An 18,205-nucleotide genomic window follows, 5' to 3' on the forward strand; every position below is an offset into this window, starting at 1 on the left:
AACTCGGGGACTTGGGGGACTGGAGCCCTTGCTGGGATAAACTCAGGGACTGGAGCCTTCGCTGGGCTAAACTCTGGGAATGGAGCCCTGGCTGGGCTAAACTCTTGGACTGGAACCCTGGCTGGGCTAAACTCAGAGACTGGAGCCTTCGCTGGGTTAAACTCAGGGACTGGAACCCTCTCTGGGCTAAACTTGGGGACTGGAGCACTCGCTGACACCAGAGGATCCCTTCCCTCCAGTTTAGTCCCGTGTTGTCTGGGAGGTCCACGTGACAATGGTAATTGGCCCTGTGCCTAAACAGAGTTGATGGTGGCATCATCTAAAGCTGTTGCCGCAGAGAGCGAGCAAAACTCCCTGGCATACTCAACGAAGGGGAGATCTCTACGGGCTAGGAAAATGAAGCATGTCGTGATCCCCATAATCGCAGGGGGAAAACAAACACAGGTAGAAGGGGTGCCGCTTACTTCCTGTAAGGAGCTGTCTTCTGTCACAACGTGCCTCACAATTTTGACTTTATAACTTGCAATTGTGAGTTTACATCCTGCAATTTAGAGAAAAAAAATGTAAATTGCAAGCAAAAAGTCAGAATTGTGAGATTAAAAGTCACAATTACCTTTTTTTATTTTTATTTTTTATTCAGTGTCATAAACAGGCTTCCACATAGTTATTATAGTTATCCTTGTAGTTATTGCCATAATTATCATTATAACATCCAAAACCTCTTCAGACACATGGTAATGACTTTCAGACGTGTAAGTAGGACTTTCCCAGGAGGACCTGAAGGAAGCATCAGACCTGAATCCAGGTCATTTGGTTCCCAGAGCCCCGCTCTCTCTCTGTCTCTCTCTCTGTCTCTCTCTCTCTCTCTCGCTCTCTGTAGGACATCCGGCCTGTTTGGCACCCGGAGAAACACCAAAACACGGATTTCAGCATTCCTAAGATTCTCTTCAGACTTGCCGCTGCCGACAGCTGATGATTTTTAGTGTTCGTATGAAGACACTTCTGCTTGCAGATGGAGATGATGGTGAAGCCGGGAGGATATCTGAGCAGACACACATCAAGGGCAACTGCATGTAAACGTCATCCATCATCACACGGATATTTCTGCTGGACACATGATGGCCCGAAACACCAAACCTCTAGTGTTTCAGCCTGACGGATCAGCGTCTCCTGTGATATGGAATATCCTCTCTACTGTAAGAGCTCTTTGAAGCGATGGGCGGCTCGAGTTTGTGGTTCACCAGCGAGAATGAAGCTGGCAGCAGGACTGACCCGACGGCTTCGGTTACAGCGGCCAGGGATATTTTACACTCCATAATGGACGAATTCAAACAAAAGCACCTTCACACGCAGCAGAACACACACGTCTGAGCAGAACCAATGACCTCGAACTATGCCGTCTGAATTTATTGATATTTCAAGCCCTTGACTGAACAAGCACAATTATTACACTGCAAAAATCTTGTTTTACAGTACAAATATCCAAGCATTCTTAATCCAAGATACATTAACTTGAGAAGAAAAATCAAGTGAATTTATGCTTAAAACAAGAAAGAAATATCATAAAACCTGTTTCCCTTTGAATTAAGATGATTTTTCTAGAGCCACACACAGATATTAAGCAGTTATTTTAATACCATTGAGATACTATTACCATTTCCAGTTTTTAAGAATATTTTTTAAAATCAGTTAATAAATATGTTGTCAAATGATTAATTGCGATTAATCGCATCCAAAATAAAAGTTTTTGTTTACATAATATATATATATGTGTGTGTGTGTGTGTGTGTGTACTGTGTTTATTTTTATGTAAATATAAATACACACATAAGCATGTATATATTTAAGAAAGATATGTTACGTTTATATATTAAATAAATTTATATATGATACAATTTATATGAATATAAATACATACACGTTAATACATGTAAATATTTTTAAAATATATGCTGTATGTGTGTGTCTTTATATATACATAATAAATATACAGAGTACACACACATATTATGTAAACAAAAACTTTTATTTTGGATGTGATTAATTGTTTGATAGCACTAATATATATATATATATATATATATATATATATATATATATATATATATATATATATATATATATATATATATAAAACTATTATAATACTTTATTATAATATAATATTTTATATGTATTTTTATATTATCTGTTTTCATTTTAATTTTAGTTAAAATTTTAGTAATTATTTGTTTTCGTCAGTTATGGTAGTTTTTGTGTTAATATATATATATATATATATAGTTTTTATTAATTATATTTGAGTTTCAGTTTTAGTTATTTTAGTACATCATGCAAAAATAATCAGAAATGTTGCCTTGGCAACTAACTGAAATAAAAAGTTTTTTATATTTTATTTGATTTCAGTTAACATTTTTTTTAATTCAAGTAACTAAAATGATTTTTATGGTGTTAATTTGAGATTTAGTTGTCTCAAACTCGCTTAATGTTTCAGAAAACAAGACTTAATATCTTTTCATTTAATGTTTTGAGTAAATGTATCTTGATTTAAGAATGTTTAGATATTTGTGCTGGAAAACAAGACAGAAATACTGAGTAATAACAATTTTTTTGCAGCGTTCAGGTGATTCAAACAAAGCAGCTCTTCTGTGTGTTTAACGTTCACGTGGATCATGTTTAAACTTCAGATTCACATTCTGATTTCTGTCACTAATAAAATGCAGTTGTTAGTGTCCCAAAGTCTTCTTTCTGCGCTCATATAATGAATAACAAGCTGCTGGACAGACGTCTTTATGGCAGAGCCTCCTGCTCTCCGTACGAGTTCCCACGATGCACTGGGAACAGCAGCCAGCAGCTTATGGACAGATTGGAAATCTTTCAACCAGCTCTTTCCATCCAGCTCAGCGTCTGATTTACAAAGCCAACAAACAGACACCAGGAGCTCTCAGATCACTTCATCTGACCACGGATGTCAAACATCACGATGTGTGGCGCCTATTTATGAGAGGAATAATCCAGAACGGTGATATCATATCATCATTATGAATTCAGCTCATCACGACACACACACAATATAATACAGATGAACCCTGAATGTACTCAACCGAAACCTTCTTAACCCTCTGCTTGCTCGTTAAGACCGAACATTTTATGTTCTGAACTTTTTACTTCAGAATGAAACAAAACTTTGTGATGTTTGTGGCACTTGCCCCTTGAACACATGGATGTGATTAGAAAAAGATAAATGGCCTTATTAAATATTCACACATGTGATTTTCATGGTCAGAAATATCTGCCATTGCAAATGAATGGGGAGTGAAATCAATGAAGTCTTTGATAATGTTTAAAATTATATCCAAATGCACAGCCTAAAAAAGTTAAAGTAATTATGTCTGAAAAAAAGTATATATATATATATAGTTTTTTTTTTAATTGGTTGATTTAATGTGATTTCTCACACCAGATGGCATTAATCTGTCTTCACCTTTGCTAAATTTTTAACTTGAACACTGTATTAACACTGTATTGTATCATTTAATATAGTAATAATTTTCAGATAAATATTATTTAGTACCACGAAATTCCCTTAAAATACAAAATAATATAGAATAAATATTATTGAAACAAAATACAGTACATGAATTTCATGCTTACACTTTATTTTAAGGTGTCCTTGTTCCAGTGTATTATACATGATATAAGTTTTGAGTAATATCAATTAACTGAATGTACTTACTTTATGGTTAGGGTTAGGATTAGGGTTTGGCTTGCATGTAATTATGCATAATTCATTGTTATTATAATAGTAAGTACATGTAGTGTATGTAACAAGAACACTTTAAAATAAAGTGTTACCAATTTCACTAAAAAATATTATGTTCATAGTCTTTGGTCTGTTTTGACTGCCGAAGTAAGTAAGTAGCCTTTAACTCAAATCACTTTAACGGTTCTTATTAATATTAATATAAGGTAATTTCCACTGTTAAATTCTGAAATTAAACTAATAATCAACTGAATACAAAAGAAAGCATTTCTGCTCATGCAAATTTACCTGCAGATCACCACAGAAAAACACTTCAGTTTATAAAAAAGCACAAATTATCCTTACAATAAACTATTATGACCCTACACACTGTTTATAAAATATAACCACAAGACATAAAAATGATTCTTAATAACCTGTTCTGTGTAAAGTTATATGCAACATGAAATCATGTAAAGCCGGTAAACACATTAACTTTCAGAAAACAAGTCTCTTTCAGGCACTCATATAACACTCATATCTGTGTGGAAGCATATAACAAATGAAGCATGAGTCCAAATGATCGTCTGAGGAAACTGAAGATATAGAGTACTGTATGATGAGAGAATATGTTTCCAGCAGCGCTCCAGTCTAAACCGGCGTGTTTGTAATTGTTTGCGCGTCACATTCCTGTGGAGAGAGAAACTCCTGCGGCTGGCTTCATGTGGACCCCATGTGGAGGACGGGACAGAAGCATGTGTCCTGCAAACGCACAGATGCACTCCGGGACTTTAAGAGAGCAACCGCAGGCTCATAACGGCCACCGTTTACCGCGGTAAACTCCAGCACTGGAGCCGCTTTAATTACCTTCAGCCTGTAAAACAGCTGACTACCGGTCTGCGCCGCACAAATACACTCACCACACACACAGAAGAACTCAACCAGCACTAGTACTAGAGCTCAAACCGAGTGTGTGAGCTGCTCCAGACGTGAATGATTCCTCGCATCATCTGAAGATCACTGAGACACACAGGTGCAGGACGTTTCACACCAGACAGGAAGAAAACACCCTAGCAACCACACAAGACACCCTAGCAACCACCCAACACAACTCCCTGAAACCACATTATCAAAACATTGAGAAAATCATCTTTAAAGTTGTTCAAATGAAGTTCTTAGCAATGCATATTACTAATCAAAATATTAAGTTTTGATATATTTACGGTAGGAAATTTACAAATTATCTTCATGGAACATGATCTTTACTTAATATCCTAATGATTTTTGGCATAAAAGAAAAATCAGATATTTTGACCCATACAATTAACCTTTATCTATATATAAAAAAAAACACAATATACACAAATCAAAAACTGATCTTCAGGGACACAAACTGTAGTCTGTTATTTAGTTAGTAACATAATCTGGATTACACATATTAGGTCATGTATGTAATCATGTTATCTATTAAAAAGTAACTGCAATCTGATTGTGCTCATTTTAAAATGTAATATAATCTAATAACAAGTACTTCATTTTTGGAATCTGATTTCATAATCCAGATATATATATGTTTATATATAATCAGATGAACCATTTTCACCCGCTTGACCAGCAAACAAGTGAAAAATCCCACAGATCACATGTAATAAAACTCATAAAAATGCTATTTTTTTTTTTATTTATAAATATGTGCCACAAATGTATCTGACGGTCTGAAGTGAATCAGTATCGGCTGTGATTTACGGCACATCAGCGAGAGGGAAACGGAAACGAGTGACACGCAGAGCCTTAAAGGGTCACGGTTACACCATAAACACACAGCGTCCGCCCGTAAAGATGGCTAAAATAGTGCTGTCCCGGCTCTCATTCTTTCATCTCTCAGATCCTGTTATTAAAAGCCCAGCGATGACATTTAAAGGCCTCTGTGCAGCGTTTGACATGTTCTTGATGGAAGAGGAAGTGCTGGAGGAAGTGAACGTGGCCTTAGAAAGCATCACACCCAAACACACAATAAACGTCACAATCCCGCTCAAGGACACTCGTTAAATCAGCATACTTAGCGAAATCAGGAGGAAGCATTAAAACTGTCATCCAAAGTAGAGCTGACATGACTTTTTATTACATTTTATTTCATTACAGCTGCATTTTTGTTGCGAAATTCAGTGAAAAATGTTTTCTATATTTTGAACAATCATGTGATAATGCCTGTTAAATACTTTAAGGTTAATCTCAAATTATTTTCTGTTTTTATTGATGGATCTCGATGGACTCGAATCAAAAGATCAGATGATTCACGTGAATCAATCCGACATCAAATGTCCAAAAAACATAAAAGTAATTATTTTAGCTAGAAATTCAACTAAAAAATGTCATATATTTTAAATAATCACGCGATAATTCTTTTTTTAAAATGTAAAATTATTTTTATTTTAATCTTGATTCATATCAAATGAATGAATCAGTCTGACATAAAAACAATCTTTTTAAAAACAGATTCGCAAAATGATTTTTATATTTTTTAATTATCATGTGATAATCAATTTTTTTAAAATTCACTGAATAAAATAGAAATGGAAGGTGATTAATCTCTGATTATTTTCTATATTTATTGATGGATCTTGATGGACTCAAATCAAACGATCAGATGATTCACCTCAAATGAATGAAACAGATTCATAAATTGAAAACTAAAGACTCCAAACAGTCAAACTTGGTTTATAAAACAAATTCAGAGTGTAAATCCTGATTGGATGTGAAGTCGTTCAAACATCTGTTTTGCACATTGGTTTAATTAATATTTGTGTGCTTAGGCAATATTAAACATCTGAAACATATGCATCTAACAAACACCCCAAAAACAATCAGGTTAATATTTTGCATAACATATCATTCTCTAAAGCCACAGTATGCAGAATCAGACTGATAACAGTCCAGCTCAAACAAGGTATTTAGGTCATTTAAGATCTTAAAATGCCTCCATGCTTGTCTAAATGTGAATGGAAGAAGTGGAAGAAGTCAAAGCAAACATGAAACACACAGACCTGCGACCACGGCTTGCCCAGAACACGCATCTGCAGACAGACGAGAAGTAGAGCCACGGCAGACAGCATCATGACACGCACACGCTCTCTGTGCGACTGTGTCGTCCTCCTGGAGCGCAGATCACACACACACACACACACACACACACACACACACACTGAACGCAGACGTGAAAGCTGAGCTGCTGGAGGAGGAACAGTGGGAACAGAGAGAGAGAGACTCTAGGATGACTGAGAGAAACACAAAAGATGAAACTGGTGCTACAGAACAACTTCCATATTCATATACCATAGTATTAATACGGTACTCCAAAGTAAATCATTTACCACATACAATAGACATCATACTGTCATGGTACTGTGTACAAAAAACATAGTATCACTGAGGTAATGCCTGAAAAAACATGGTATTTACATAGCAAAATGTCCAAAAAACATGAAAGTAATTACTTTAGCTATAAATACAAATATTTATGTGATAACATATATTTAAGATCTAAAATTATTTATATTTGGATTTTGTTGGACTCAAATCAAAAGATCAGATGATTAGTATAAACTGAATGACATAAAAACATAATTTTTGTAAAACAATGACTTATACTGCAAAATTAGTCTTTTTACTCCATTGTAAATGTTTTATTGTTGTAAATTCAATGAAAAATTTTAAAAAGTTTTATATTTGAAATAATCATGATGATGCCTGTTTAAGCATAATTCAGTGATTGCAACGCTTTACAAATGAAAGGTGAATAATCTCAAATTATTTTCTATTTTAATTTTGAAAAAAAAAAAATCACAAGTCCAAAACTAAAGACTCAAAAAAGTAAAACTCATGAAAACAAACAAACTAAATATATATATATATATATATATATATATAGTGCATATTTTAGGATATCACTGTTTTTTTTTTCTTTTTTACAATATTTTTAATTCCTTATGTACCTTTTTATTACTGTTTTTATATTTTTAAGTATATTTTTAAATAAAATTTATACAATTAATTTCTTTGCTTCTAAATTAAATTAAATACACAAAATAAATTTACTTGCCTACACCCACACTCAAAAAACAAAAACACGGTATTAATATAGTACATGTATTAATATAGTGCAAAAATCAGCTTTTAGACTTTCAACACCTGAAACCCTTCGACACACGTTCTCATCAAGCGCTCTGCATTAACACACCTGACAGCAGCTGTGAGTGTGTGTCATACACTAAAGCCTGTTAACACTGAAGTCTGGAGCTGGGACGCACAGAAAACTGCTCTTATATACATGTGGGAAACTGATCAGACAGCACAGGGCCAGACGCATGTAAACGTGGAGGTGAAGGTCACTCGCGATGAGTTTAACAGACCGCTGGCCTCCGCTTCTCCTGAGACGCTTCTGTACACCTTAAAATCAACCCACTGTTAATGAGAGCAGGACAAAACGTACAGAGTCACAGACATGAGAGGAAAGATACCGGTCAAATGAGAGAAGTAGCAATCAATCACCCTAGCAACCACCCCCAACACCTTGGCAACGATCCAGAACATCCTAACAACCACATAGCAACACCCTGGAAACCATCCATAACACCTTAGCAACACCATGGCAACCCACCAAAACACCCTGGCAACCTCATAGCAACACTTTGAAAACCACCCAGAACACCGTAGCAAGCGCAGAGCAACAGCCTGACAATCACACAGAACAACCTAAGAAATAAACACTGTTGCAACAACCTGACAACCCTCCAGAACAACACAAAAACCAAAGAGCAACATCCTAACAACCACACAGAAACACCCTGGAAACCCTCCAAAACACCATGTCAACCCTCCAGAACACTCTAGCAAACACACAACAACACATTGGAAACAACCAGAACACCCTAGAAATGACATAGCAACACCATGGCAACCACCCAGAAAACCATAGCAACCACATAGCAACAGCCTGACAATCACACAGAACAACCTAACAAATAAATACTGTAGCAACATCCTGGCAACCTCCAAGAACAACCTAGCATCCTCATAGCAACAACCTGACAACCACCCAGAACATCTTAAAAAACAAAGGACAACATCCTAACAACCGCACAGAAACACCCTGGAAACCATCCAAAACACCACAGCAAACCATAGAGCAACACCCTAACAAGCCCATAGCAACTCCCCAGAATACTTCAGCAACTATATAGCAACACCTTGGAAACAACCAGAACACACTAGAAATGACATAGCAACACCATGACAACCACCCAGAAAATCATAGCAACCACATAGCAACACCTTGGAAACAACCAGAACACAGTAGCAACTACATAGCAACATCCTGGCATCCACCCAGAACAGCCTGGCAACCACACAGCAACAACTTGGAAACCACCCACAACACCGTAGCAACCACATAGAAACACCCAGACAATCACCCTAGCAACTACATACTGTAGCAACACCCTGGCAACCGCACAGAACAACACAGAAACCACATAGCAACCCCCTGGCAACTATCCAGAACACCCTAGCAACCATGTCGCAACCTCCTGGCAGCACTCTAGCGACTACACAACAATGCAATTAAAACACACTTAGGAAACCTCACCAACGATTGTGAAACTCACAGAAAAACACCAGGGCAAAGGCTTCTGGATCCTCTGAACAGAACTGGCTGCAGCTGCAGCAGAATTTAAATTTCTTAGGGTTGAAACTGGATTCCCAGTGTTATAATGAGAGAAGTGTGTGAGACCAGAGGAGCGAGTGTGTGAGCGTTTGCCATCATCAGTCTTTACATTCAGACTCTAATGTGAACCTACAGCCGTAAATCCAGCCCAATGTAAGCAGCAGGCGCTGACGGGCCGAACTAACAGCGTGCTGAAATGGCATTATGTTTGCGGCTGCAGACAGACTCAGAGTTCAGATCGGCCCGGAGAGATGCGCTTGAAGAGCCTCCTGATATCACACACTCAACAGAAACACACGCGCCACTGGCCACAAACACGCTAGAGACTAGACTTACTAATATACTGCTATATAATAACTAAGGGTATAATATATATAATAACTAACTAATTAAAATAAGTTTATGTAATGCAATTTATAAGACAAAGTAAATAACAATCCTAATTCTGTATTAATACAAAATAAATCCATTGATTACATTAAATTTATGATATTGATAGCTGATTTAAATTTGAATATATTTGATGTGTTCAAAAGCAAATGTATAAAATATTTAAAATTAAAACACTTTTTACTTGTTACTACTGTATGGTGTATGAAATGTGCTATATAAATAAAATTGTCTTGCAAACATGCATACCCCAAAAACATGGTATTAACATGGTATTATTTCAAATAATGTTTCCAAGCTACTTTTCAAGCACATGAGATTTGCACTTTTATTGCTTTTATAAATATGTTAGCAGGAGCTCAGTTTGAGCTATCATTGGAAAGTCCCGTTGTTGTGTTTTCTAGTGGGATTCCCTGCAGTATTTCATCTCGCTCACACTCGTTCAGCGCACAGGCTCCATCACTGATGCTGTCAAGAGCAAGAGCAGTGTTCAGAGCTGTAACTCATCGCATTTACATTAATGCATCTGGCAGACGCTTTTATCCATAGAGACTCGCATTGCATTAAAAACATATATTATATAAGTTCACGCAGTCCGTGAGCATCAGACCCGTGACTCTGGTATTGTTACTGACATGAACTACAGGAGCACTGACATCAATCTCACTCATTAACAAGTCAATATTATTTATAATGCACTTTTCACGATGTGCATAATTTCAAAGCAGCTTTACAGAAAAATACTGCAGTAATAAAAAGCAAGTCTTCATTTTTAGTACCAGTTCAATTCAAAAATAGGGCAACTGCGGAACAAAATGAACAAAAACTCCTTAAGGTGTTTACAGTGAACTAAAGCATAACATATATCCTGAATGTATGGAAGCTTGAAAAAACAACAACTTTAAATTGCAAGAAAAAAGTCACAATTGTCAGACACAAATGTACTTGCCTTTTTTATATTTTTTTTCCATGGCAGAAATAAGTTTCAATGTGAATGCAATGCCATTACATATCATTATATTTTGAAAGGTAAACATTGCTTTAGAAATCAGGGGTATTTCAAGCAAAAAATTTAGGAAAAATTTTTCAAATCAAAAAAAAAAGACACACAAACACAAACACAAAACACACACACACACACACACACACACACACACACACACACTCCTCTGGCATTCAGCCGCAGCTCAGTGCTCAGTGGGATTCCCTTCATAAAGGCTCTTTCTTTCCTTTAGTGTGTGAAAGAGTGAAATTCCCTCTCAGGCTCGTCTACAGCTGCAGTTACACTGCTTAAACATTTACCAACACCAAACCATTGCAGGAGAGTAAATGCATGCTAAACACTCGTTTGTTCATCTCTGTGTGAAGTTTTAGCAGCTGAAAAATGAGCAAACTCATTAAAAATAGTTTTTTTTTTTTTACTTTGGTATATGATAAAAGGGTAACACTTAACGGTAAGCTTCCATTGCATTTAGTTGCATTAATTAACAATGAGCAATACATCTGTTATAGTACTTAATTATCTTTTTTAACATTAGTTCATACAAATACAACTGGTCATTATTAGCTCATGTAAAGTTAGAATTGCATGATGTGAAGTCAGAATTAAAAGGTAGAGTAGTGAGATAAAAAGTTGCAATTACCTTTTTTAGTTCTTATTCTGTGGCAGAAACAAGAAAACGTAATAGAAACTACATGTGCACACAGACAAGAAAACATGTTAGTGCAAATAACTACATGCACAAATAACTACAACCTTTCTATGAGATGTAAAGTCAGAATTGCGTCATGGAAAGTCAAAATTGCGTGATTTAGAGAGAATTGTGTGATGTAAAGTCAGAATTGTGAGATGTAAAGTCAGAATTGCGAGATGTAAAGTCAGAATTGCTAGATGTAAAGTCAGAATTGTGAGATGTAAAGTCAAAATTGCGAGACGTAAAGTCAGGATTGTGAGATGTAAAGTAAGAATTGTGAGATGTAAAGTCAGAATCGTGAGATGTAAAGTCAGAATCGTGAGATGTAAAGTCAGAATCGTGAGATGTAAAGTCAGAATCGTGAGATGTAAAGTCAGAATTGTGAGATGTAAAGTCAAAATTGCGAGACGTAAAGTCAGGATTGTGAGATGTAAAGTAAGAATTGTGTGATGTAAAGTCAGAATTGTGAGATGTAAAGTCAGAATTGCGAGATGTAAAGTCAGAATTGCTAGATGTAAAGTCAGAATTGTGTGATGTAAAGTCAAAATTGCGAGACGTAAAGTCAGAATCGCGAGATGTAAAGTCAGATTAGTGAGATGTATAGTCAGAATTGCGAGATGTAAAGTCAGAATCGTGAGATGTAAAGTCAGAATTGCGAGATGTAAAGTCAGAATCGTGAGATGTAAAGTCAGAATTGCGAGATGTAAAGTCAGAATCGTGAGATGTAAAGTAAAAATTGCAAGACGTAAAGTCAAAACCGTGAGATGTAAAGTCAGAATTGCGAGATGTAAAGTCAGAATTACAAGATGTAAAGTCAGAATCGTGAGATGTAAAGTCAGAATTGCGAGATGTAAAGTCAGAATTGCGAGATGTAAAGTCAGAATCGTGAGATGTAAAGTCAGAATCGCGAGATGTAAAGTCAGAATTGCAAGAAAAATGGCAGAATTGTGAAATAAAAAGTTGCAATTACCATTTTTAGTTTTTATTCTGTGCCAGAAACAAGGTTTCATTGAAACTACATGCGCACAGAGAAGAAAACCTGTTTATACCAAATAACTACATGCACATATAACTACAACCTCCCTGAAAAGTACAACATTCTCATACAGTGATCAAGTTTCTATTATATTTACACAGAAACTGATGATCATATTTGCTGAGTTCCAAATGCTCACTGAATAATGTTTTGGAAAAGTCACCCTAAATCCAACCCAAACGGTGTTCCAGCCAACATATCTAAATGTCAAGGCTAATGCGGTGGATTTGTTGTGTGTAATCTTCATCCCGTCACAGATCCTCCTCGTTACCCGAGGAAGAGATCTTAAAGCTCTGGATTTGTCGACTGATCTCCGTCAGCTGTCAGAAGAATTCAAAGTATCTGAGAGAAATGCCACAAAACAACCTACAGAGGCGGAATCGAACCGTCACCGCATTATTTAACCTTTGCATGTTGGCAGCGGCATGTGCAGCTTGTTAATGCGGCGTCTGTGTTACATCTTATTTCTGTAGGATTTGTTGAAGTGACATGTCTGAAAAAAAGCACAGCTGGACGACAGGCAGATTCCGGAGCGCTGAAAGCGTGTCTAATTCACTCACAAACACAAAAGATCCTCCGGCTCAGACAGCCGGCAACTGTTGTGCGTCTGACAGTCTTTACATGCAGGATGTGGCACGCCGCTCTGAACTCTGGGTAATTAATGCTTATCCCCGAAAAACAGATAACGGAAGATCAGATGGAATAGCAGAACTATATATCTGTAAGAGAAGAGCTTCAATACGGATGACAGAGATGATCGACAACACATGACTAAAATTCTGTTCTCATGAATAAATCGCGACACAATTCAAATTTTTGATAACATTTTAAATTAGACTTATTTTTACATTTTCAGTTTTAATTTTAATATTAAAGTTTTATTAATTCTCTTGTGTTTTTGTCATTTTTATTAGTTGTTTTTTTATTTATCTTTTATTAGTTTGTATTTCAGTTTTAGTTACTTTAGTACATCAAATAAATGAAAAATGAGAAAAGTTACCTTGGCAAATAGTCAAAATTAAAGTTTTAAATTTATAAACAAAAGTTTTTAATATTTTATTTTACGTCAGTTAACATTAATTTTATTTAACGTAGCGAAAATGTTTATTATGATTTTAGTTTTAATCAACTCTAATATCTCTGTATCACACCCGAACAATAAGAAGCTTATTCTTATGAAACTTTCATAATATGACAATTTGTATGACAAATCAGCACATTTTACCCCTAAATTCTCATTACTGTAATGCAATAATGAAAATCATCCTGTTTTTGGTAACACTTTACAATAAGGTCACATTTGTTAACTAGTTAATTAGTAAATGCATTAGTTAACATAAACTAATGATGATAAATATATTTCGGTTATACTTTATTTTAAGATGTCCTTGTTACAAAGTAATTATGCATTTAAGTACTTATAATATTACAATATGGTTAGGGTTATGATTAGGGTTACTTGCATGTAATTATGCATAATTAATTGTTATTATAATAGTAAGTACATGTAATGTGTAACATGTTAACTAACATTCAATAAAACCTTATTTGTAAAGCGTTACCATGTTTTCCATAAAACAACATTTAATAAAAACAAACACTGTAAGACTTGAAATTTACATTACAAGCTGAATAATATGTCAATATTTCCATTACAGTAATAATATTACAGTATGATGCTGATACTTTGAGGCTGTAAATGATCTGGACTAGAAACTCAAATCGCAGAGACACAAGATTCAAACCCCTGAGCTGTTAGACACACGCTCAAGTCACTGTAAATGGCAGGAAACAGCCAGAGCATAACAGCTGTGTGATGTTTTCATATCCATTGATCTCTACTGCCCTCCACTGCACAACCGCATCACTGCAGCTCCAGCAATTAATACTGTGCTGCATATGAAACCAAAAGCACTGTGCACAAGCAGAAGCATGCTACTCATTAATTAATTCACTTACTTTGCACATCTAATTCAGTCTAGTATATAAATGTATAAGAAGAACTTGTCAAAAAATGACATCTGGAAGCATAAAAGTGCAGCGAATACCTGATTCCTACCTGACACTGTCCTGCCACACACACAGATGTCTGGTTCTGTCCACACGGAGTGCCATCGATGACTCTGTCCGCCTGACGCACGTAGAAACGGAAGCCAATGGCACGGCAGTTGAGCTCACAGCTCTGCTCGCTGGAAACTGATCAAAAACATAAGAGACGGAATCAACAACACCAAACCAAATTGTATCTGATCATCAACTTCTCATTAATGATTGAATGTGAAAAGATTTAACAAAAAAAAATTAAAATCTTGTTACCATGTATTTACTGCATTTTTTATTAATTAAAAATTTAAAAAATGATTAGAAATTTCAAATTACGCATGAACCACAAATTTTTAAGAACATATAATATGAGAATTACCAGTATCAACCTTATTGGAACAAATGGAGTTTAATTATATTTATGTGAATTTATAACTCATAATTGCTCAAAGCACTGAAATCTATATGAAACCTACATTTTGAAACATAACACCATCGAAACTACATAAATAATGCTCATTTTTAGGAAAGTTTCCAAACAAAATAAAGTAATTTTACTTGCATAAACCTTCACCTCAGATGAAAAAAGTGAAAATATTTCATGCTGCAATGGTTTTTCAGTAGACGTACATATTCATTGTTCATCAACAAAACTCAGTCCCAAAAGTCTGATATACAGTAATTTCATATATAATTTTACAAAAAGTGTTTTTGACAGAAATGGTACTCCATACATACCTGGGTCAAAATGACCTGGACACGTGTAACGTGTAACGTGTAAAGGGTAATGACGTGAAACGTGTAACATTTTTTAAAAATAGGTTTTAAAATCTGAAATAAATAAAAATACATAAAAATAATAAATAATGTTTAAGTTAGGGTTAGGGTTACGTTCCCTTACTAAAAATTATATATATATATCTCTTCTGGGTCAAAACGGACCCGAATGTGTTATGAGGGTAAAATCACTGAGCTCTAGTACTAATGTACTACTGATGAGAACAGAATCAGACGACTGTAATGATTCAAAGTAGCCACAAGAGAACATCAATGTGAAATAAACTAGAATAAGTCTGAAAATTTAATTTAATTCTTCGTGTTGAAAAGAAACTTTTTTTCATTAAGACAAAACTTTGGCACGACTCCACTGTTGGCTCATCTATCGCCTGCGGGCAGAAGAATATTCCACACAAACCATAAACATAAGTGAATATGAATCAAACACTGGCACAGTTTCACAGTTCATAAATCAGAGGAGAACTTTCACTGTTGCACAGGATCCAACATGCTGAAAAAATCCAAGGCATCACAAATGAACTCATTGAAATATGACTGTAACTTTAATTACAACATGATCATTAGAGCTGATTAACAACACAAATATGTGTGTGTCATTCAGGATGTTTCTCCTCAGGGTTTCTGACAAAAACTTATGAGGAAAAGTTCTGGGGTTGGTCAGATTTTTAAAAATGTTTTTGAAAGAAGTTTCTTCTACTCATCAAGGCTGCATTTATTTGATTTTTAAAAATACAGTAAACGCAGTAATATTGTGAAATATTATTATTACAATTTAATATATCTGTTTTCTACATTAATATATTCTAAAATGTACTTTAAAATTAATTGACCCCAAACCTTTGAATGGCACTGTAAGAAGAAACAGTGTATGAAATGTCTTTGAATCCCTACGAAACTTTAATATCTCTAAAGTCCTTCCATCAGCAGAAGCTCATTCATGTCATGAACTGAGAGAATCCGCTCACCATCATTAAAGGGTTCCCACTGGTAGAATCGGCCCATGAAGGGCTGTGTGTTGAAGGTGGAGCACTGCAGCTCTCGGATTGGTCTGCTGGGTGACGGACAGGCCTGTCAATTCATAAACACACACTGCTTTTAGTTTTGCGAGTATATCTTGCATCTCTTCAGTGTTTTCAAACAGCATAATTTTTCTTTTAGATGCTAAAAACTAAACACAGAGCATGAAAGTTTGTGCTGATGTAAAAAGTGTGAATATTTCATGAGTCAAAGTGATGCAAACCCCTTTAAAAGTTCAAGGTTAAAAAAGCCCTTTTCCTGGGCGTATGATAATGTTAATCAGTTAAATGTTATGTCAAGGGTCAATAGATATTAAGGTTACACTTTATTCTGATAAACCACTTTAGACATTCTACTAACTGTAATTAACTTTGCAACTACATGTCAACTAACCCATTAATATGCAAGTACATGTCAATAAATAATCATTAATTTGCAACGACGTCAACAAAATTGTCATTATTTTGCAACTGTCAACAAATTCTCATTAAATTGCTCCCACGTCAACAAATTCTCATTAATTTATAACTACGTCAACACATTTACATTCACTTATATGTCAAATATTGTTAATTTGCAACTACATGTCAACTAACTCATTACTTTGCAACTTCAGCAAAATCTCATTAATTTTTAACTACGTCAACAAACTTACATTCATTTAACATGTCAACTAACTATTGTTAATTTACAACTACATCAAGTAACTCATTACTTTGCAACTTACATGTCAAAAAAAAATCATAAACTACAAACCACAAATCCCAAAAAATTATTAAACTATAAAAAAATGTCATCAAATTCTCATAAATTTTTAACTACATGTCTCAAATTCTCATAAATTTTTAACTACGTCAACAAATTCTCATAAATTTTTAACTACATGTCATCAAATTCTTATTAATTTTTAACTACGTCTTCAAATTCTCATTAATTTTTAACTACATGTCAACAAATTCTCATAAATTTTTAACTACATGTCATCAAATTCTTATTCATTTTTAACTACATGTCAACAAATTCTTATTAATTTTTAACTACATGTCATCAAATTCTCATAAATTTTTAACTACATGTCATCAAATTCTAATACATTTTTAACTCATGTCATCAAATTCTTATTTTTAACTACGTCTTCAAATTCTCATTAATTTTTAACTACATGTCAACAAATTCTCATAAATTTTTAACTACATGTCATCAAATTCTTATTTTTAACTACATGTCAACAAATTCTTATTAATTTTTAACTACATGTCATCAAATTCTCATACATTTTTAACTACATGTCATCAAATTCTTATTAATTTTTAACTACATGTCAACAAATTCTCATTAATTTTTAACTACATGTCAGCAAACTTACATTCATTTAACATTAACTATTGTTAATTTATAACTACATGTCAATTAACTCATTACTTTGCACCTACATGTCAACAAATTCTCATTAATTTTTAACTACATGTCAGCAAACTTACATTCATTTAACATTAACTATTGTTAATTTATAACTACATGTCAATTAACTCATTACTTTCCACCTACATGTCAACAAATTCTTATTAATTTTTAACTACGTCAACAAATTCTCATTAATTTTTAATTACATGTCAACATATTGTCTATTTTTTAAATACATGTCAACAATTTCTCAATAATTTGCAACTACATGTCAACTAACTCTTATTTATTTCAACATACTTCAAAAAAAAAAACAAACACTCTCCAACAACATAAACAAACTTAATCTCATTTGTAAC

At 34.6% G+C, this 18,205-nt stretch overlaps 1 protein-coding gene across 3 annotated transcripts in view; it reads right to left on the reverse strand.

Moving 5' to 3' along the window:
• LOC109046852 (thrombospondin type-1 domain-containing protein 4-like) overlaps nucleotides 1–16,488 on the reverse strand; it is a 31,648-nt gene extending 15,160 nt beyond the window's left edge. The window contains exons 1-2 of one of the 3 annotated variants that reach the window (XM_042775688.1): nucleotides 16,391–16,488; nucleotides 14,644–14,780 (exon numbers count right to left, since the gene is read on the reverse strand). In XM_042775688.1, coding sequence (XP_042631622.1) covers nucleotides 14,644–14,780; nucleotides 16,391–16,427 — 174 coding nt within the window. In that variant the 5' untranslated portion in view covers nucleotides 16,428–16,488. Of the gene's footprint in view, nucleotides 1–6,786; nucleotides 6,941–14,632; nucleotides 14,781–16,390 lie in introns of those variants that run through there. The other 2 variants (XM_042775690.1, XM_042775689.1) reach the window with 2 other exon arrangements.
• Nucleotides 16,489–18,205: the final 1,717 nt, after the last annotated feature.

The sequence above is a fragment of the Cyprinus carpio genome, chromosome A18, assembly GCF_018340385.1.
Source record: "Cyprinus carpio isolate SPL01 chromosome A18, ASM1834038v1, whole genome shotgun sequence".
Lineage (NCBI taxonomy): Eukaryota > Metazoa > Chordata > Actinopteri > Cypriniformes > Cyprinidae > Cyprinus > Cyprinus carpio.